Source organism: Mycteria americana, chromosome 15, assembly GCF_035582795.1.
Source record: "Mycteria americana isolate JAX WOST 10 ecotype Jacksonville Zoo and Gardens chromosome 15, USCA_MyAme_1.0, whole genome shotgun sequence".
Taxonomy (NCBI): Eukaryota; Metazoa; Chordata; class Aves; order Ciconiiformes; family Ciconiidae; genus Mycteria; species Mycteria americana.
The window spans coordinates 4,790,312-4,811,677 of NC_134379.1; the positions used below are offsets into that span (position 1 = coordinate 4,790,312).

At 40.4% G+C, this 21,366-nt stretch overlaps 1 protein-coding gene across 5 annotated transcripts; it reads right to left on the reverse strand.

The window, feature by feature from the left end:
- Nucleotides 1-611: 611 nt before the first annotated feature.
- AKAP10 (A-kinase anchoring protein 10) lies at nucleotides 612-21,206 on the reverse strand. 5 transcript variants are annotated; one of them, XM_075517674.1, is made up of 16 exons: nucleotides 20,977-21,140; nucleotides 16,897-16,944; nucleotides 14,464-14,646; nucleotides 13,586-14,140; nucleotides 12,009-12,107; nucleotides 11,472-11,556; nucleotides 10,987-11,110; nucleotides 9,977-10,113; nucleotides 9,023-9,079; nucleotides 8,726-8,870; nucleotides 7,797-7,970; nucleotides 5,474-5,583; nucleotides 4,506-4,588; nucleotides 3,866-3,918; nucleotides 3,133-3,228; nucleotides 612-2,041 (listed from the first exon to the last, which is right to left on the reverse strand). In XM_075517674.1, the coding sequence occupies exons 1-16, from the start codon at nucleotides 20,996-20,998 to the stop codon at nucleotides 2,036-2,038; spliced, it is 1,977 nt and encodes a 658-aa protein (XP_075373789.1). In that variant the 5' UTR covers nucleotides 20,999-21,140; the 3' UTR covers nucleotides 612-2,035. The 5 variants fall into 5 exon arrangements, 4 of the variants coding, with proteins under 4 accessions (XP_075373789.1, XP_075373790.1, XP_075373791.1 ...); XM_075517675.1 differs by lacking the exon at nucleotides 20,977-21,140 and adding an exon at nucleotides 19,376-19,416; XM_075517676.1 differs by lacking the exon at nucleotides 9,023-9,079 and having other exon boundaries at nucleotides 20,977-21,206.
- Nucleotides 21,207-21,366: the final 160 nt, after the last annotated feature.

Below are 21,366 nucleotides of genomic sequence, written 5' to 3' on the forward strand. Positions count from 1 at the left end.
CCGCAACTACAGTGGAGCTCTGGCAGCGATTTCTCCCTTCTTTTTTTGCTGGATGTTTTTCTTATCAGTCTCCAGGAGCTGCAGCACTCCAGGTGTTTGCTACTGAGCCGACTCAAGATAAGCCAAGCCTCTCCCACTAAAGTCTGCTCACATCCACCTCAGGCAGCACAGCAGCTGAAGAAAACACAGCCCTGAGCCGTATTTGTACCCAAACCTGTGGCCTGTAATCCCTAAACACACTCAGCTGGTTAGTTTGGATCCTGCCAAGGTGGAAAAATGAGTAAGTGTTGCATGCAGAACAGACGAGGGTTTAGCCTTCCTCCACAGAAGAGGATTCAAGTATGTGGGTGTAGTTCACTACTGTGCTACAGGACCAAGCCCTGCCCCTTCTACCTGTCTGCGAGCCCAACTTCTGACAGGTCCTGTGATTAAAACACCTTCTTATTTAGTATTTAGATAGAAATTACTGTTATTTCACCACACTGCTGTTAACATTATCCATTAAATATTAAGAAGTGTGTGCAAGTGTTCAGGGGTTTGGTTTTTTTATAAACCCCTAAGACTCACATTTAAAAAAACCCAAACATGTAAAGTCAAATCCCATCAAAACAGAAAATTGACACAAATTTTAATATTTATATATTTTAAATCAAAACACAATTAAATATAGTATGTTTTAAGTACATGAATACTTGGGCATGAGAGAAATAAGAGGTGGTACATAGTACCAAAAACCTATACACAGCCTTTTTTGCTTTTTTATAGACAATACAGTGTGTCTCTATACAATCGAATATTGCAATAGAATAACACTTGCTAGTCAATCAAGATATTCTGAACATTGGAGATGATTTGAGTTCTTTGTAAAGTGATTTTTTTGCAGAAGTTTGAGGAAAAAAGCAATCATAAAACAAAAAACCCAAAATAGAAGTGTTGTATATTAAAAATGCAGCAATAACATAACGGTGAGACACTGAGTACTTTTGATACCCTGCAAAATCAATTCACTGAAAAAAATAGAGGTGCTGTGTAACACGGTGGCTTTTTTTACTTAAAACTAAAGGTTTTGCAAGTCGCAAGTGTTGACAATGTCAGGGAGAAGGCCAGAGGTCATTAAAAATTGTGTTTCTTTGTAAACCGAACATCTGGAATTAGATACTATGTTGGTTGGAGGACAACAAGCTATGGAGAATGGCAGCAATTACTTTTTTCCTTGCTCGTGGGATGGAAAGAAAATGGAGCAGTCTACAGGGTACAATCTCCTCAAAACGTGGGCTGCATTCAGAGCCGTGGCTTGGGAGCAGAGGGTTGCACAAGTGCAAGATTGGCTTTCGAGTCTGCTCTGTGGTGGAAGCAGGGGATTTGTGTAGGCAGGTGTAAGAGCTCGACAAAGAAGAGTCACACTGACCAGGCTTCGCTCCTTATCATTCTATGCTGCCTTCAGAGTTAATGTAGTTATGAAGTAAAATACATTTATCTTACAGTTGAATACGCATCTATTTCAAGTAAGGAAAAATAAAACTTAGAACTTTTTAGGTCATTCACTGCCAATGAATTCAGCATTTCAGGTTCACTTCTCCAATGGCCGACGTCAGGGACACGCCCCATGGCCTTTCCAATTATGTGTTTAAAAATTACAAGTAGTAGAACTAGAAACTACAGCAAAACCTTCCCCTCTTTGTTGTGGCTTGTGTCCCATTCCAGATATTTTGCTTAAAAGTCTTTTTGAGACAGGGTCAAGTATTTGTGAAGTTGATCACAGTTTCTCAGTGACACATTCGTAAACTGCGTCTTCATCTCTAAAAACCATCATTATTGTGAATGCCACATACAACAGGAAAAAGTGTTTCTTCACGCTCTACAGTGGAGGTACAGGATTGCTTCTTTTTAATTCTTCCTTATAAATGAGGGAGATTTCGGCGGTTGGAGTAACAGTGCTTTGTTTTTATTGGCTGTGTTAAAGAATCCACCAAAAGGGAAAGTTCACTCATTCTCAAAGCGGAAAACCAGATTTCCTGTTCTGGCATTTCTAAAATCATAGCTGGAAAAGGAAGAACAGGGTTAGAGTTCATTTTGCCCTAAAACATACAAGGCAATCGCTCAATAGGAAGACATTTTGTCTTTAAAAATGTTGAAGCCAGGTATGCTTATGAGTTTGGGAGAGAAAAAAAAAAAAACTAATCCCACGCCACACTCAACCTTCTGATTACTGTAACCATACTTGCTTAATTGAATCCAGAGCATCTGCAGCCACTTGATATTTCTAAATACTGTGCTGAGAGACCTTTTCATCTAGCCAGACTGGAATTATATCATTTGCAGCCAATCTATTAAGTGAAATCATTATACAAGTAATTTAAATATAACTGCTCTATTAAAAAGAAAACAGTCACATAGAGAAACTATGGATCCATCCGTTTGGGTCTAATAACTGGGCTCTGGCACATGTTTACCTTCAATAATTAAAACTAGTGCAAGTTAATTTTAAAAAAGTCAGATGCCTGAAAGCCAGAAGTACCAGATATTAACTTGGAAAACTGCTGTCGTCATTATTTCACAAAATCTAACCATTGCATTAGAACTTGTTTTTTAAACAGAGAACACGTGGACTTGTACAACAACAAAGTCACTAAACAACAATACGCAACACCAAACCACTAGCCTATGGACAGGGCTACCGTGTCTTTTTTAAAGTGTAGACACAGCACTGTGTAAATTAGCGCGCCCAACAAGACAACTTCCCAGCTGCTGAGTTTTACTGATGCTTTAGGCAAATATACCAGTATTCACTAACATGAAACAGCAAGTGTGAACTCAAATAAGGAATTACAGCATTGATCTTGCAACACAAATCACCCTTTGGGCTAGTAAGGCAGTTTGTAGAGACTCAGAATGAACAGAGACAATTTTAACGCTTGCACAGGAGAACCACTACAGGTGTCTTAAGAAATTCCTACAACATCATACGTAGGCTGAAGCACTTCCAACCTTTGCTTCTTCATATCACGCTATGCTAGTTTGAACATTTACCAGCGTGGGTTTCAGATGCACTAGGAAGGCAAGCAAGAGCTCTGCTCCTCCCACAGTCTGGCTCAAGTCAGATAAAGACAGGCAGCCTTTCCACCCCCTTACCTTCGTAACCTTCTCCGAAGGCTGTTCACACTGCGCCTGCTGCATAACGTCATTGACTATCATCTTTGCTATCCTCCAAGCCATCTCTTCTTGAGCCTGCCATAGGAAAAACATCCCAAAATACAGATAGCTTCAAGTTCTTAAAATAAAAATACAGTCCTCTCAGCATAATTCACATGCTCAACCTTGGAGACGCAGTTAACCTTCACAACTCAGTGACTTGTAGTAAACGTATCCTCCCTCGATGGAAATGCACCTGGTTTCCAAGTACAGCATTACCTTCAATTATTGTGAATATTTACGGCTTGATGCAATTTCCAAGACAGTTAGTGAAGTTTTTAGGCTTATCTGTTGGGGACTTGTCCAAGCCCCTCCAAGGGGGAAAAAATGCAGCCTGTAATCCATGTACAGTGGTCACTTCACAGTAAAAAAACAAAGAACAACAGCACCTCCACTCCTAATTGTAGATATATCTTATAACACCATAATAAGAAAAACCTTGACTGCAAGCACACAGTTAACCAGTATATTAGTTAAACCAGCATGCACTGGCAAAAATCAAACTAGTTTCACACATGCAATCAAATTATATTTAGTACACAGAGTCTGACAGTTCTTGTTGGTGCATCAGAAAAACACTCAGAGAAACAGCCAGGATTAAGAACCTCAATACTTCATTTTCCTGATCTACACTGTAAAGTAAGTCACAAGGACAACATAAAAGAGGACACACCTCATCTGTGTTTCCTTGAACCCATTTCTTCATTGCTTGTGAAAACATGGACCCTAGTTGAGATAAAAAAACAGCAAGCAAGGTATATTAGCAAACTCTGTGGCATGCCTCTATAAAAGCCAAGTCCTTCCATCCTTCTGAAGGGTTTGCACTGCTGATGTTGGAGAACACAGAGTGGCCTGAACAACAAGGGATTACGTGGAGCCACAGTTCATTAGACACTGAGCCTGAACCATTCCTCTTTACCAGAGCTGAAAAGCTGCGTTAACAGCAGATCCCAAACTGGGTGGGAAGCATGTGGAGAGCTGGAGTTCTTTTTCATCTCAAGACCAAATCTTTGAAGGTTTGATCATCAGCTCAGCTGCTAGCGGCTTTCATGCCTGCCAGGTTCCATCGACAGCTCCAACTCCCACAGGCTGCTCATACTCCCAGGAGTCCAGCTGGACCAGAAAAGCAGAATTTGGCTAGGAATTTGGGCCAGAGATGGGTTTTGCCTCAGTACAGGATGATCCCCTAAGCATCTCTATTTGGCTTAAAACAGATCTGGAAAGAGTCAAGAATCTTGCTTATCTTGACTGCAGTAAGGAAGAGAGCAGTTCTGCAGATGTTTACAGAAATGGAGAAAAAGAGGAAAGCAAACCTTTTGATTTTTTGACATCAGGCTCTGGTTCAGATTCTCTGATAAACTGTCCCAGGTCACTGACTCGTCCAAACGTCATCTTCCTGAAGAGAGCAGGAGTAAAAGAACCACACAGGTTACCAAGAGAACTTCAGCATTATGAAAAGCTACCAGTCAGGAAAACAAAAAAGCCACCACAATAAAGACTCTAGTGTCAGAAGACTGGCATTTTACCAATTACCACCTCTTCCACCTAAAATTGATACATTGGGAAAAATCTCCCGCTCTTCTCACGTATCTGAATTCAAAGTGTATCTTAAAAATTCTTCTAGAAACTAGAAGCAGGCAAATGCTTCAATGACTCAATCATGTAATAGCAACAGGCAGTGCTAGCAAGTGCTCTACGCTATCATAAAAACATGTCATTGGGGAGAAAACAGTTTACAGTACCTAAAAGGACAGAAGACTGGTATGCAATGGAAAAGCAAGGTAGCTATAGAAACAAAGAATTTCTGTATGAGATCCACAGAGCAGAAAAGCTTTATAACAAAGAGCAACTTAAGAAACAGAAGAATAGCTGTGCAATCTGCTAAAGAAATGAAGTATAAGCCCTTTTCTACCATGGGGGTAGGGAGAAATCAAAGTTGCACATTACAATATCAAAGGTGCCTGAGCTTATTCTTTTCTGTTCCAACCCCAAATAGGAACTACTTAGCTGTATTTTGGAGTCAAAGAGGAATAATAACTAGGAGAGAGAAAAACCAATTGGAAATATTTTTCTGGCTGCCATTCTGGTCAGAGAAACATTCACTATAACATTGGTGTTAAATCACACTATTGGAATAAATTTACTTTCAAATATTAAGACATGTACTAAGATTGCAACATCTTGCATTTAGGAGTACTCTCCATGCAGGAGGACACAGCAAAAATGAAACAGAGGTGAATCACATAACTAGAAAGAATGAGATACACTGAGTGAACCTTACCCTGCATATGTTCGTTGATATAAAGATTCTGGATCCAGACTTGCAGCATCTACAATTATTGCTTCATCAAAATTTTTCAGGATTTTAACATTAGCCTTTTTGACATTGGACTACAAATAAAAATTTTAAGTATTAGTGCCCAATGCAGACAACTAATAGCTTCTTAACAAAACTGCAATTTTAGTGCTTTTACACTTAGATAAACCTCTATAAAGTCTCTAAGCAAGCATAAAAGAATTAGAGAGCACCTACACAGCAATGAATTCCTAACTCAGTATGACATTGTTTTTAAACAAAGGATGATAAAGTTATATCAACAGAGCCAAAGACCCAATGTAAAGGTCAGCATACGTATGGGTAAGGACTGCTGTCTAAGCATTATCAACTGAACAGATCTGTGTGTGCATGCAAACTATTTGTTTGTGAGTTCGTCACACTGAACTACCTCAAAAGCTGCAGCAGCTTCACTCATCCCTCTTATGCACTTGGTGAGCAATTCCCAAACACACTATGCCTCCCCCATACACAGAGAGCAAACATTTAATCTTTTTGGCCTGGAGTATTTATATAAGATTATGAAAAAAGCCAAGGAGATATTAGAGCAACAGCAGGGAGAGCACAAATGCACAGCAATCTATTAGCACTGTAACATAGAACAGAAACATTTATGGCAGCTGCCTTGCAAACTCCTTTCCTGCTGCTCTGCGTAAGCGCTGTTCTTTATGCAAAAATATGCAGAGACCCGGAGATTCTCCTATTCAGATAAGTAGGAATGCACACAAGATGCAGCACTTCATTCCAAAATCGTCCAAGCAAGCCAATTACCAGCAGTTTCTCCTGCTCAGACTATCAGGCAGCAGGATATTTCAAGACGGTCAGAACACAGATTTTATTTCCTACTTTGCAACTAGGTGGGAATATTCCCTCCTTGCAAATTAGGAGGTCTAAAAATATTACAAGCAGGTAGTACACCTTCCAAGTTGCTTGAAACACAGTACATCAATAATGTTGGTCTAGATACTGGATTTAAAACCCATGGTAGCACTGCAGCATTCAATAAAAGCTATTCAGCAAAAGCAGTTCTAGCTTAGCTTTTCTGCTCTCAGCTGGGCTTGCAGTTTGCAAGCTGACCTGGTTACAGATAAGCTAGGATCTGCTTATCCTCTCTTCTTTCACATCCGAATTAAGCAAAGCTAGAATTTTTGGAACAGACAGCTCTTGGTTAAAAACACACCTCTGACGTTATTGGGGTGGTTTCAGAGTGTAATGAGCTCCACTGCCTGTTTCTGAGGCTAGGCCCGGCCCACACAGGAACACAGCTCTTGGAAAGCAGCACCACGAAAGGCAATAAAAAAGGAAGATGCTGGCCCGCAACCAAGGCACCGTGCAAAGCAAACACACAGTGGACATTTCTCAATGACTTTGGAAGGGTAACAGAGCTGAAAGAGCCCAGTCACATTCTCGTTTCTACACAGTACAGCGAAGAAGCAGCCACATAGCTTTAATCATGTTTAATGAACAATTAGAACACCTTACCCGGCAATGGACTTTTTTTTTTTACACCCAGCTTTCAATCAAACTATACACATGCAAACAAAATGCAGGTATCACCCCCCAGCTCAGAGCACATCGGTGGTAATATAGTAAAGTGTCAGAGCTCTCTTTTGGAAAGGTCAGGAGTCTGGCTGTTTTCTATCAGACCAGCACAACTAGCTAGCTTGAGGACGATAGTAGGGAAAAGTCTGCTGAGACAAACCAGCGAACACCACCTGGTCAGATATTAACTGTCATTGCTCTATGCGTGAGTAGATAGATGCCTTAAACCGTAGAACTGAGTGGACCCTTCAGGACAGAAGATCTGGCACTTTAATAGAACTGAGCACACAAAACTTGCATATTTATATTTAAATTCTACAGCATGTTCACAAGGGTCAATTTTTTCCTAAAGTTATAACTATGGTATTGATAAAAAAAAAGTGTTATTTCTAGTAAAAAGCCTTCCTAAATGTCAGGGCACTATGAAACAGTCTGCAGTGAATATTAACAGCTTAATAAAAATGTAACTTTGATGCAAAGAACTAAAAGCAGTACAAGACTTTAGGTACAACAAATACAACAGATACCCTTCCATGTCAATACTGTTTGTTTGAACTTAGAGGCAGGTAGACTAAACACGTCCTACTATAACACAGGCTTTAATGTTAAAGTGGAATGGGAAGCTTCAAATTACAAAATGTTTCCTTACAGTGTAGGAACTTTGATATTGATACAGAAAAGTGATTGCAGCATTTCCTATAACAGGATCAAACCAAGAAACTCATACCTGGGAGGCAGAGCCATCCAGGCCCCCTATAGAATCGTTATCAGGAGAGCTACCGGGGCCATGAATACTCAGTGCAATATTCCCTCCTGGAAATTCATCTCCTCGTACTGAATGGATGAGATCATTCAAGTATTTGTAGTAAAGGTTGCTGGACAAGAAACCAGGTAAAAAAACCTGAGAAACAGAAGAAGGAGTCCTCTTTAATCAAGGCCAGTCTGCACAATTACTGTCGATCATTTGCAGAACAGAAGGGACACACAAACATCTCAGTCCTTGTGTAGATGGTACACAAGTAAAAGCGTCCACACAGAATTATTCCACATTAGCGACCGCATTGCTTTCAATTTGAATCCTACTGCAAAATGAACAAAAATAACTGTGTATTAACCAAATCCTCCAGTAACTGGAACTGAAGCGCAGATTTTTTTTCCCCTCTGGAAAAGCCTGACAACCCAATAGGCTTACAGTTATTTTGCTATGCTGTTCAAAAAATCAGCAGCAGCTCCAGAATCAAATAATTAATCTCTAGCATCCAGGTATCCCAGAGTTACACTATTAGGCACACCACTGGTATTAGACTTGCAAACAACTGCTACCAGTAGGAAGGAAAATTCTCTAAAGATATATAATAAGCTGCTGAGAGCAATTCACATAGGAGGAAATTCTGTTACTTCCATTAAAATGCAATAATCACCCAGGAAAAACATTTCACAGAGAATTAACAGAAGCCAGTGGGTGGTATCTTTCAAAATCAGGCTGGGGAAAATAGTCTAGCAAATTTTACTAAAGCTGTTCTGTTATCCAGGTAAACAGGAAGCCAGTAAAAGAACAAGACAAATCAGAGATGCTGAAGGGGACACTTGACACGCTACAGAGTCTCCACATCATCTTTACTAACTGCCAAAACCATTCTGAAGAAGGTATCTTACCGTCTCCATGGTAGTCCACGCCTGCCGTAAAGGAGTAGTGAAACAGTTAGGGAGAGGACCACCTTCCCTGCAGATGTTGGATTCAATCTCTAACCTCACCGAGTCATCAAAACCAAGAGGATGCGTGGCTTGAAGGGAGAAGTACCTGCAGCACCGGACAGAGGAAGAAGACAACACAGAAGGATTTGCAAAACTTTGCAGGTGGTTAGTACCCACCCTTTCCACCGAAGACCATTAATTGTGCTGCAGCCACTAGATGGTGCTGGCTTCAAAAACGTACGTACAATGGATCCTCACCAAGTACAAGGGAAAAAAATCCCCAATTCACAGAAATATTTTTGATAAAGCCTTGCCCTGAAGATACAGATAAAAGAAACAAAGCACCATGTGACTACTGACGAGCAGAATCTTACAAACACAGCTTTGTAGCACAGAAGTAGGAATGAAGCAGGAAACACCCAGAACTCTGAAGCAGCGTTTGTTCTACTAATTGCATCATCGAAAACTGAGTTTATGGAAGGAGTGGGGGGATGACTGATGAAAGTCAGAGTGAATTGTTAGCTTCCTCTCCAATTATTATTTCCTACTAGGGCAATAACTCAGCAAGCTTGTGGCAGTGAGTCCCACACTTAAGCTTAAGAACAAACATTTCCTGGAAGCAGCTTTGATGCCTGTCTTCCAGTTCCATTATTGCTAAGGGGAAGCACAAAATAAAGGAAAAAAAGTTACACTACTGAGAGTGAGAGGGAAGTCTGATCTTAAAAGGGATCTGGTCACTTCCTTAGAAAAAGGAAAATATTTTGAAATACTAAGAACAAGCACTATTTGGCTTTTACTATGTGTGATAACAGCTCCTACAGCCTACTTCAAATGGATAACAGTATCTGAACCTCAATGTTTTTCTACTGGGCTGCATCTGCTATTAGGTTTAAATCCTTTACATTTTCAAATGGCAACCAATTGGCTTTGATATTTCACAACCAAACATTAACTCAAGCCATCAAGTCCTGAAAATTCTGAATTAAGAATGGAGTCCTTATAAGGATTTTCTCCTCATGTATAAAGAAAAATTTGAAAAGTTCTTGTGTGTATACACATCAAAGGCCACCTTAATAAAATGCATGTCAGTATAACAGCGCAAGACTGCACAGTTATGGTTTGAAAATGAAAAGTTCCTTTTGCACAGTGCAACACAAAACTACAAGCACAAAATTAGAGTTTCAGAAACAAATAATTGTTGAACTCCCTCACTTGTCATATAAAATCATGGCATCATTCTGTGCTTCTTGCCCATCATACTGGCCTTTTTTGGCAGCAAGTTGAGACTGGAAGTTATCTGCTGCCAACCAGAACTGCAATACGTTAACTGCGTCTTCCTTCTCCATGTACTGGAAGGGAAATTTAAAAAAGAGGAGAAATTAAAGAAGTTTTAGCAAGAAACTTTTAATAAACATAGACAAACCTGCTCTTTCTCATTTAAAACAAGAAACATACTCCATATATTACTGATGTAAAATTGTCACCAGGGCATATAGATATTCCGAATTTTCAGATACAGTGTTGCAGACAGATTTAGTTTGTTTAAAAAAAAAAAAGAAAAGAGAAAAATGAACTTGTGACATTTCTTTTCTGTACTGATTTTCACATTTAGTTTCCAAACAACTATTTATTTGTATCATACTAAAGACAGAGGAAACACTATTTTTATGCTATGCTTAGCTTACATTGAACTCAGCATATTGTCTCATCTTCCCAGCTTGCTGTTTCAAACTACATTGGCTTGTCAGACTATCAGGACAAGTATTTTACTTCTAACAGATGATTCCCTAAAGGTACAGGACCCCACAACAGTAAAATCATACATTTAACCTACCACATTCCAGTCTGGTATCCTCTCTATGTAAAGCTAGTGAATTATTTGTTATCTGTAAAAATTCTTAAGGCTTTCAAAGTCACTACTTCATTCAGCAAGATTAAGATGACTACGTCAAAGCTTCTACACAGCAGACACACGTAAAAGCACTCACTAACTGGAGAAGATATGCACAAATACTCATTCTACAGTACAGTGTACAGGTCTGAACATTTGAAATAGTTCTACACATGGGCAGGAAACAGTTTAATGTGTTTTCTCCCAGAAAAAGATACACCTCATCTTTATTATATTTGAGGTATCTTTATTAGAGCCAATAGGGGACGAATAGTTTTTCCCCATTTGCTAGAAAGAAGTAAAAAAAGCAAACCCAAAACCTAATACTCACCTCAGAGAAATAGAACAGGGCTGATTCACAGAAAAGTATGTCAGCCAGATAAACAGTCCCGCTAGTCAGCACCTCAATCTGATATTTACAGAAATGATGACTTCGCAAAAATTCACTAAAGTGCCTGCACACAGATAGAGTAACAATTAGTTATTAAGGGTCAACAGCATTCAAGGCACCTTATGAACTCAATTAGTTCTTGCCCCAGAATTCTTACACTTTTAGTGGAATAAAAGCAAAACACGCAAGAAACAGCACAGGTTTACAAACGACACAAGAAAGATATAAAGAATGTAACAACAGCATGCACGCACAAGCAAGTGATCACAAGAATGGATTTGGAGGAAGAGAACTGAGCAGTTTCAAATACAGAAGACTGCACAAAGAAGTGATTATATTGTTATACCTCCATAAACATTTTTAACAGAATCACCTTTTCCAAAAGGACAATAGACACGAGAAGCCAAACCATTCCGGCAACTTACTCTTGTTCCATTGCATTAAACACTATTGACTGTGCTGTAACAAAACAGTTAGGATCCACTTGTCCATCTTCCCCACAAATCTTTGCTGCAAAGAAAGACCAAGTTAATTTTAATGTGCATTTGGCTGACTGAGCTGAAAGACATGAGTGATGACTAGTTAATGAAAAATTGCAGTTCAAATCCACTAGAATCAGCTGGTTCTGACTGTGCAAAAAGAGCTTTTAAAGTACTGCAGATAGCTGAATGATAACATTATGGCTAAAATATTTGATTGAGACTCAAATCTGGATTCCCTCCATAACCACAAGGAATTCTTTTACTAATTTAAGCAAAGTCTCTAAAAGTTCTTCTGGGGATATTGCACAGCACTACTGAAAGGTCAGATGCACTGATACCTGTAACGGGATCTACCATCTTTTTACAACCAACTTCAAAATTCATAAAAATGAAAAGACATATGAGTGTGTGTGGTATTAAAGATACATTTTTATGGGGAAGGAGGAAGCTCTGAAATGAGTAGGCAGTATACATTCTTACCAACTATGTCATTTCTCATTGCTTCTGTAATAGGTATTGGTTTAGCAGCATCTGGAGAAATATATTTGGTAAAAGTACTAACTGCATCCCGTTCTATACCTACAAGGAAGAAATACAGAATCAAACTTTGAATTCCTTGGCATAGGTCTAAAACAAGGAGTGAATAACAAACACCTGCTCTTCAGAAAAGCAAGTATCTAATTGTTGGCAACAAGTTTCCTTCCCATGAAGCTTTCAGTCCACTACTCGATGCTTTGCTACTGACGAGCTGCAGTGACTGTGTTATCTCTAGCCAGGTCACAATAAGCCCAGCATGGACTGACTAGTGACATGGAATAAAGCAATGTAGCTCTGAATTCCCTACCACCAGACAAGACAGCACCCTCTTCCTCAGCTGCACACCTTAGTCCCAGAAGTAACACTTTTGTGGCAAGAACTGCAGTGAAGTTCCCAATTTCTAGCTCTCATTATAAAGAATAAAAAAACCCCACTTGCATTATAAAGGAATTAAAAGAAAAATCTAAAAATGGGATGCCTCAGAACAAGATGTATGCTTTACATGTCATCAAGGGAGAGTTGGGACACTGCTCTGGAAGAGAGAAAAAAAATTATACTCCAGACTTTTCAGATTTCTCAAAAAGGACCTAGTACTCTCAAATTCTTTTTAGACATTAGAAAGCAAAGGTGCTTTTCATGACAAAAGTATCGTGTTTGTTTAAGATACTTTGGGGCTGAGGTTATGTATTGTGGAGGTACATGATAAGTAACTATATGAGAAAGACAAACACCAAGAGAAAGAGATGCAACATAAGGAAACTGTTGGGCAAACAAAAGGAACCAATATGAAGAAAGGAGTGTTTCCTTTTTGTCTGTAGACTTGCACAAATGAGGGAGGACTGAATAGATGCAAAGTAGAGGAAACAGGTTACTGTGCATGTAGCTTACTACCAGAAGTAAATATTTTAATTTCATCCTTACTTCCAGTAGCCTCTGAAGAGGTAGATTCCAAATGAGAACAGATCAGTTACAAGAGGAGGAACTCTATCAAATAAATCCAAGAACAAAAACAGTATGTTCCACACAAAAATCTCTACAAGTCTCTTGTGACCATTACTTATGTCATTTAACATCATACAGGATATTTACCTTCCGTGGAAAGTTAATTATCAATTCTCAGCCCCATCATCCATATTTTCTGCAATTCATTTAAGTTGGGGGTGGGATGGGTGAGGGAAGAACAGGACATTGCAATGTTCATCTTCATTTCTTAATATTACACACGTAGGAACAGAAGTAACCTAAGCTTATTAGAGTACATAATGATTTTGAAATCTCTTCAGCAGCACATTTATATTTAAACAACCAGACAGTCAAACAACACATAGCTCAAATTGACCATTAGCTTATACAGCAAGTTAACATTACCGATATACAAAATTATTTTCCTCCTCACAACATCATATCACGCCTACTAAGAACACGTGAGAACCGAGGCAGCTCACTGTACAAAGCAAGCAGCAGCTGGTATGTTCCCCATCTCCCCACCTTTTCAAAGAAAGGGAACACAGGGCACTTACTTTTCATTAGTTTTCCTGACAAGTCTTTCAGTGCAGAGGAGGGGCTGTTTCTGTTTGATACTGTAAGCTTGGAAGATTCTTGCTGATCAGCTGGAACGGAATGGGTCCCTGTCTCGGGTTTTCTCAGACAAAGAACACTGGTATTATCACTCTCTTGACCCGAGAGCACGTGGTTCTGGCTGTTGTTAGTTCTGTCGTTCTTGTCCAAAGCCACTGGCTTGGTCCTGAGCAGACAGACTGTGCTAGAATCCTCCAGTCTCTCCTCAAGCAATCCAGTTGGAGATGATGACGCAATTTCCTGCTGTTTTGAGGGTGACACCGGCTCTGCCAAAGAGCTCTGCTTAACTGTGTTCAGGCTATGTGCTCTTATACGGGACCATGTTGTGGAGTGGAAGCTTTCAGCCTCTAACCAAAACTTAACCAAATGTTCCATTCTGCGGAGTTCCATAAACTGGATAAAATAAGGGAGGGCTACATTGTCCTGCAGAACTTGTTCAAGGGTCTTTGAAAGGCTTGATTTGGTCTCTTGAGCCTGATAATTCAGACACGATCTGCCTAAAGAAAAATATCAAGGGAATGACTCCATATTGTGCTACAGACGTGGGTATTAGATAAAAAAAAAGTCTTGCAATGCAACTGGTGAAGAGACGATTCCAACATAATGGTGGTACACAAAGTAAAGGAACCTCTTTTAACAAACAAATGTACTGTCCCCATTCAAAACCCTTCTAGGGTAACACAGATGCTATGGTAACAACAGTCAAATTTTTCAATTACCTAATCTACTTGCCTGAAAACCAAAGGATGGTGAGCATACCAGTAACGTCCATAAAATAAGAAGAAATGCTGACATTATTACAGAGCTGATGAAGCCTTACCTAAGTCTCCAAAATGAGCAGCTTCCATGTGACTTGGCTGCTTCTTAAGGGCAGCTGTCCGACTGCTAGAAAAAGAGTCCATGTTGGCAGAGATGGCATTAATTGCCACATGGCTTGGTCCTGCAGCCTCCAGCAAGGCATGATTTCTAGTGCTTCTTTGAGGGGAATGTACGGGTATTGGAGCTGGAATCAAGACAGGAACGATTAAAAGACAAGGATCCCAAGACCTCTTCTAAGCAGCATCCAATGCTAAGCACCCCAAGATATGCCAGAGAGTTTGCAAGGGTCAATCATATTCAAAACCTCATCGTACCACTGTGTGTCATCTTTGATCAAGGGTCTGATAAAAGTAAAGACCACAGAAATAAGTTTTATTACAGCAAGAATAAACTCACTTCTAATAGATCAGTGGTACCCACCCACATTTTCCTTATTCAGTAGCTAAAAGACGCCAAGTCTAAGTTTACACATGAAATATTATTCTTGAGTCTTCCTGCTTCCTTGATAACCACTATTGTAACAGCTTAATACTTCGTCAACAATTTAGCTTAGTTGCAATATTCTTGCCAATCCATTTCCATACCTTTTTGAAGGCTAAAATGTGTAGCAAAATCCTGAACTACAAAGCTATCTGTGAGTTTTAACAAGGATATTTTTCAAAAATATTTTCTTTGCCCCTATTTGGTTTTAAGATAAAAAAGCAATAAGGAAATATCTCCAATGAAACCCAGGTTATAAGCCTTAACCTCCTCTAGGTGTTTTAGAACACGACTGGCTATTTAAGCCCAAAGAGAACAGGGAAGAAATTCCTCACACAAAACTCTACCAGTGAAAAAGCATCAACTAATTGTTAATTGATGACAAAGCTGAAAAAAACAAAACACGCTCATAGCAGTTTCAAAAGCTCTCAGCAAACTGCATTTGATTAGGATGTCATGCAGGGACATCTTACACCTCTGACTCCTAAAGCAAGTCAGATGACATGCTATCTCAGCACACTACTTCTAACAACGTGTTTCATCAAGGTGTCAAGCAACTTGGTTTTGATGACTTTCATGCTGCATAACTTTATTTTTATTCACAATTTTGTGACACATGATGACAGAAGTTGACAGTTTCACACTTGCACGTCATGGTAACAGATACCTTAGGAGCAACGGTATAGGAGAGTTAAAATGTTTAAGCTATTGCAAAGTGTTTCTCCAGTTGCAGTGTTTGGTACCAAGACACTGCTTGCCACTTTTTCCCAGGCCAATGGATGGCAGCCACTTGCTTGGCTGATGACAGGAACTGGGAAAAACTTGCTGGAGGCTACTCGTGTAGAACCAGAGCCACACTCCTCATAACGGTTTAGGCTTTTGTGAATTAGATTCAAATTTTATTTTATATTATGAACATTTGAGGAAAAATTATTCTACTTAATCTAAGGATCAAACACCTGTTCCAAAACCTCCAGATAGCACTACATCGCTAACCTAACATCATACAGATCGTGGAGTAGCTGCTTGCCAAACTGGAAAGATGCTCTCTGTTTGCAGCAGCTCACAATGTACAATATGATAAATTTTCAAATTTATTTTTATTTACAGGTAATGTAACCTCTTTCAGCTAGTCATTGGAGATTGGAGTTGCACTGAAATCATGGGGTGTGCTATTAAATGGATGCAACTTACTGTTTCCTATATTTGATTTGAAAGACAGACCACCAAGGTGAAAAAAGCCTTTAATTTTCTCTTGATATCCAGATAACACATTAACAAGTACAGAAACAGGATTTTTTCTGAGGATATAAAAGTAACAGATCAGATTCACACAAATTACCTCATCTCCTTTTAGTATTGCCATAAAAACTGACAGGGTAAATAATCCTGTTTTCTCACAGTTTGTAAAATTCCTTCCCAACAAGATTTTTTTTCTCTCCTAACAGATTTAGCAGCAAGATTTCTGTATCACATGGAGCAGCATTAGAATAGCTATTCATTTTGACCAAGATTCAGATCTTCAGTCTCACAAGCCACATCAGTCAAAGTTAAATCAGACACTGGCAGCCTCTTTTGCAAATCAGACACAGTTAAGCTGCATTTTAAAAACTGCAAAGTATGCTACATGTAAGCAAGAAACTTCAGAAGCAATTTGTTGTAGATAAGGAATAACCACTATTTGCAAGGTGACTGAATTGCATGATCACTTTGAATTAAAGCTCATGTCTGACATAATTTAATAACCTTCTGTACGTACAGATTCAGCAAGATGACTAGGAAAGATTAGCTACTATAAATACTCAGAAACAGAATTAAGTTTTTGGGTTTGTTTTGTTTTTAATGCATAGGTCACATCTGCACTCAGTGGCAAGGAAATTATTCCACTGGTTAAAAAAATAGGCAAATGATATTAGATACCTGAATTTATAGACAAAACAAATATTGATCTTACTTTTAATTGCTTTCACATCTGTGGTCTTTTCTTGTTCTTTGCCTTTCACTGTAAAATACAAAGGAAAGTGTTAATGCTATTTTGGGTGACTAACGGCATTTACCAGAGAATGGACATAAAATTCCCAACTTCAGCAAGTATCAAAGGCAGATGTAAACTATCATTTTGTTAAAACTAATCTCTCGTATTTAAATCTGCACATCTAGTAACTGACAGAGGCTTTCAAAGCCTTTGTGTTGGTTTATTTTCAAAAGCAAAACCTTATCATCCATGAATTAAGTTTAATGAAATATAGTATGTTAAAATTAACATTGAAAAAGATGCTTGCTGCCTATATGATTAAAGCAAGGCCACATTCAAGGTTACTTTAATAAATAGCATTAACTTGAAAGAATGGGATAGATGTGTTTTAAGAGCAGGGCACTGGCAGATGCTCTCTGCGAACTAGAAATCATACACCTAAAAACAACATCTCCCTCGTATCACAGGAAGAGCAGCATGACACACACAGCCAGAGAGACGTATGTGGTACCAGCCCACGACTCCCCAGTCATGATGGATACCACAGAAATGTTCTGGAAACACACCGCAAATAGTTAATTCTCTTACAAATAATACTGGTTAACTACAATCGAGCCTATGGCAAGCAACTGACAGGAAGATAATAGTTAAAAAAAGTTGTGATGGAAAAGCAATTTTTTTTTTATTTTTTAAAGGAAGCTCCTAAAGGAAGCAAATGAGGAGATCTGTTTAAAACAAAAATAAAGAAACTGAAGGAGTACATAAACAGGATGGCATGAGAAACAAATTAAGTGGTGATATTGAAGAACATGATCTACTAGTGAAACCTTCCCTGGCTGCTCCAGGCTGGGATTATTACTACAAATAGGTCATCTTTGAACACCGACTGTGGAGTCCTTCCAAACGTAACCACAAATCATAACCCAGCACAATCAAACATTTACATCACAAAACACGAGCAGATTTTTTTTAAAAAAACCCACCTTCCTAGTCTGACCTAAGTATTTTAAATATTTTAAAGGGAAACTTCAGTCTCTGGTTACATAATTGTCCTGCACGGCGGCAGCTGCAGCACTGCCGTGCTGCCAGCCTTCGATGTGAGAACTAAAAACGTTGCAGGTCTGCAAACTGGCAACTCAGCATTTAAGATTTAAGCTAGCAGCTAGCACATTCTCTCTCCAATAAGTATCCCTTAAAAGAGCTGGATTCTTTTAAAACTGAACTCTTGCAGCCAGATGCAGCTGTGAACAGTGAGAATAACCAGTTTTTACATAACTGGGGGTGTGCTGATATGCAGGAGAAAAATCACTGAAGAAAATCTGCACATCTGAAGTAACACTGAGGTACAATGGGGACAAAGCAACCTCTATACAGTATTACGAACCTTCATCTTTCTAAAAGTATTCCAATAGTTGATTCACCACACCAGTTCCTAACTATCAGCAATGATTCCCGAGTTTCGACAGAAGAGTCCTCCATAAGCCCATTTTCAGTTTACATATATCTGTTCCTTCTTACCAACTGGTCAGTTCCTCTCTGTCTAATCACCTACTTATTACTGGTAATACAAACTTCATGTTCCCAACCTCTTTATACACAGGCTTCTTTTGTCCCCATCAGCTTCAAGCAGAACAAAATTAAGAAGTAACAGCAGGGGACAAAAGAAAACTCCCGTATGTGACAAGACCAAATTTTAGAGAGTGAAGTCTCAGTAAAGGAGTTTACTTTCACTTTCCTCAAAAAACGGATGTCACTTGGTATCTGTGTGAAGCCAGAGAGATAACTGCGGTACATGATGACCGAGGACTAAAAGTTTGTGAGAATTTCCAGTAGCAAATCCATTCACAAAGCAGTTAACGCATCAAACCAACGCAAGCTGGCCACGTGATATTTGAGAATTGTAATTCACATCTTGAAAGACACGAACGAACAAACCTAAACTGTTCACGCATGTACGTACACAAAAAGCAATATGTAACTTCATCAGAGGTTGGCCAGCTGGCAGGACTGTGTACGTTATTTCCAAGATATGCCCAGTGAATGGGCATGTAGTCTGGCTGTTTTCGCTGATAACAATTTCATAATCTGCCTTCAAGCCCCCCAGCTGCTGGTCCAACTGTTATAGTTTAATTTCTCAACGTATTATCCACCCTCAGTTTTCTAGACCTTTAAGGCACATATTAAAAAACTATTTCACTATTATTTTTGAGATTTTTCTACATGTTTGCACTTTAAAAAATTGGTTTTCTTTTTACCCAACAACAATACTTCAACCCAAAGACACTGATGCTTTTATATGGTTTTGGACTGCATGTGTCTGGTCTACAGAGTTTTATCATAAGCCTTCATTTGTTGCTTTTCTCCCAGCTGCAGTTTAAGATCATCTCTAAAAGCCAGTATCTAAAATGGAGAAATACAAAACAATATTATTTTATGTACAACCCAGATGAAAGCTTACTTCTCTCCTCTCCTTAACAGCACCTCTTGGGCATTTAGTTCTGACTGTGCTTCTCTGACCAAAGGTCCTTTAAGCAAAGTAACACAAACAGATACTCAATTAGCCATTTCATTACTTTCTCCCTGAGAAAGTTTTGGTCAAAGCTTACATTGTTCCTACAATTACGCGTCAGGATGGAACATCAGCTCCACAATTCTCTTCATCAACGAAGCAGCAGAAGTTATTTTTGAGCAGTTTATAAGCAGTTATGAAAGTTTTATTCTGCAGCTCAACATTAGTATGTAAACACCTCAAAAAGGATTATGGCACTTGCAAAACCTGCAGTGGTCTTCAAGAATCTTCAGAACTACTAATATGAACAGAAGTTTAAACTCATTTCTTCCAGGATTACTGCACTAACCTCCACAAAGAATGAAATTTTTGACGCTGCTACTTTGGCTGAACAAGCTTACAACAGGATGTGCCAGTCAAGAGCAAAAACATATTATCATCTCAGATAATACGTTCTTTCCTCCTAACTTACAGTCTTGCCTCCCAAGATGTACATTTTGAGCTTTAGTAACCGAGAAATACTTTAGGAGAGCGCTGTATCAGCCACTGCTGGAAGAGCAATGGTCATATTGCTTGAACTACAGCATTACGAGATAACAGAACTACTTTCCCAAGAGGCCCTTCCTAAAAGGTGCCACTTTCAACAAAAACCACTCAAACCACATATTGTGCAGATTGAAAGCACACTACACCACATTTCATCACAAGCTGTAGCACAAGTGCCTTCAAAACACTTCATGCTCAAAGCACATTTAAACTATATCCATTTGTGCTATAGGAATATTATAAATATTTCAGGAGTCCTAAATGTCACATCTTAACTTGTGCTTCGTAACATCAACAAACATGTTATAAAATACCTTGTCAATGACTCCTTTGGCTTTTCTGAAGAACTCAGTGTGATAAGTCCCTTTTTCAACTAGGGTTTTTAGCTACTGCTGTAACATACTTAGCTTATTATATTTTATAGAACCACGTATATCAGCATCGTGAAAAAAATATTCTGCAAGCAGTTAAAGAGGCTCAAAAACTGCCTGAGGCATCAGACATTCTATACCACTCCACCTAACTGCACAAGCCACCTGGTTCAGAATCGCTAAGCTGTATTGCCCCCGTACAGAAGAAGGGTGGAAAGCCGTGCGAGCGCTGCAGCCACCGCCGCTCCCAGAGCCGCCCCGGGAAGGACGGCGCCTGCAGCCCGGCGTTCGCTACCGCCCGCAGCCGGGGCTGCCCGAGCTCACGGCGAGAGCCCCGACAGGCAGGCGGACCGCAGCCCGCAGCCCGAGGCCCCGCGGCGGCGACCCCCGCGCAGCCCCGGCCCCCCCGACCTCTTCCCCGAACCCTGAGGGAGGAAAAGGGCCCCGCCGCCGGGGCCGGGAGGTGCCGGGACTGACCGTCATTTGCGGGGAGCCCGCTCCTCAGGGGCCGAGCTTCCTCTCGGGGCCCGGTCGCCGTCCCCGGAGAGGCTGGGCCGGGGCCCAGCAGGCGTGCGGGGGACGAAGCCGGCAGCCGCCCCTCAGCCCCGGGCCTCCCGCCCGCCGCCCCCCTACCTTTCCGCCTGAAGAAGGACATGGTGCCAGGGAGGGGGCGAGGCGGCCGCTGGGGAGGGGGGGAAGAAGGGGAGGGAGGGGGCAAGGGCAGCGAGCCGGGCTCCCTATGAATGAGACTCCTTCCTCCGCCCGCTGCCTCCTCTCCCTCCGCCTCTTCCTCCCGCGGAGGCGCCAGCGGCCGCCATGTTGTCAACAACCGCCCCGCTCCCTCTTCCGGGCAGCCGGCGGCCGCCAAGCATGACGGGATGCGGCCGCGGCCCCCGCCTCACTCAACATGGCCGTCCCGGCGTCGGGCAGACCAGCCAATCCGCGAGTCGAGGTGGCCATCTTGGATGAGGGCAAGAAGCTCTCGGGCGGGGGGGGTGTCCACGGCGGGGGCGGCCATCTTTG

What these genes read in the sequence shown, in the direction of transcription:
- AKAP10 (XM_075517673.1), bottom strand. Translation starts at nt 20,998, where the DNA reads ATGTCCTTCTTCAGGCGGAAAGGTAGGGGGGCGGCGGGCGGGAGGCCC. An exon ending in TGGATGGCTCTGCCTCCCAG is followed by an intron (nt 5,584 to 7,796) that starts GTATGAGTTTCT and finishes TTTTATTTGTAG; the next exon opens with TCCAATGTCAAAAAGGCTAA. An exon ending in TGATGTCAAAAAATCAAAAG is followed by an intron (nt 3,919 to 4,505) that starts GTTTGCTTTCCT and finishes TATCTCAACTAG; the next exon opens with GGTCCATGTTTTCACAAGCA.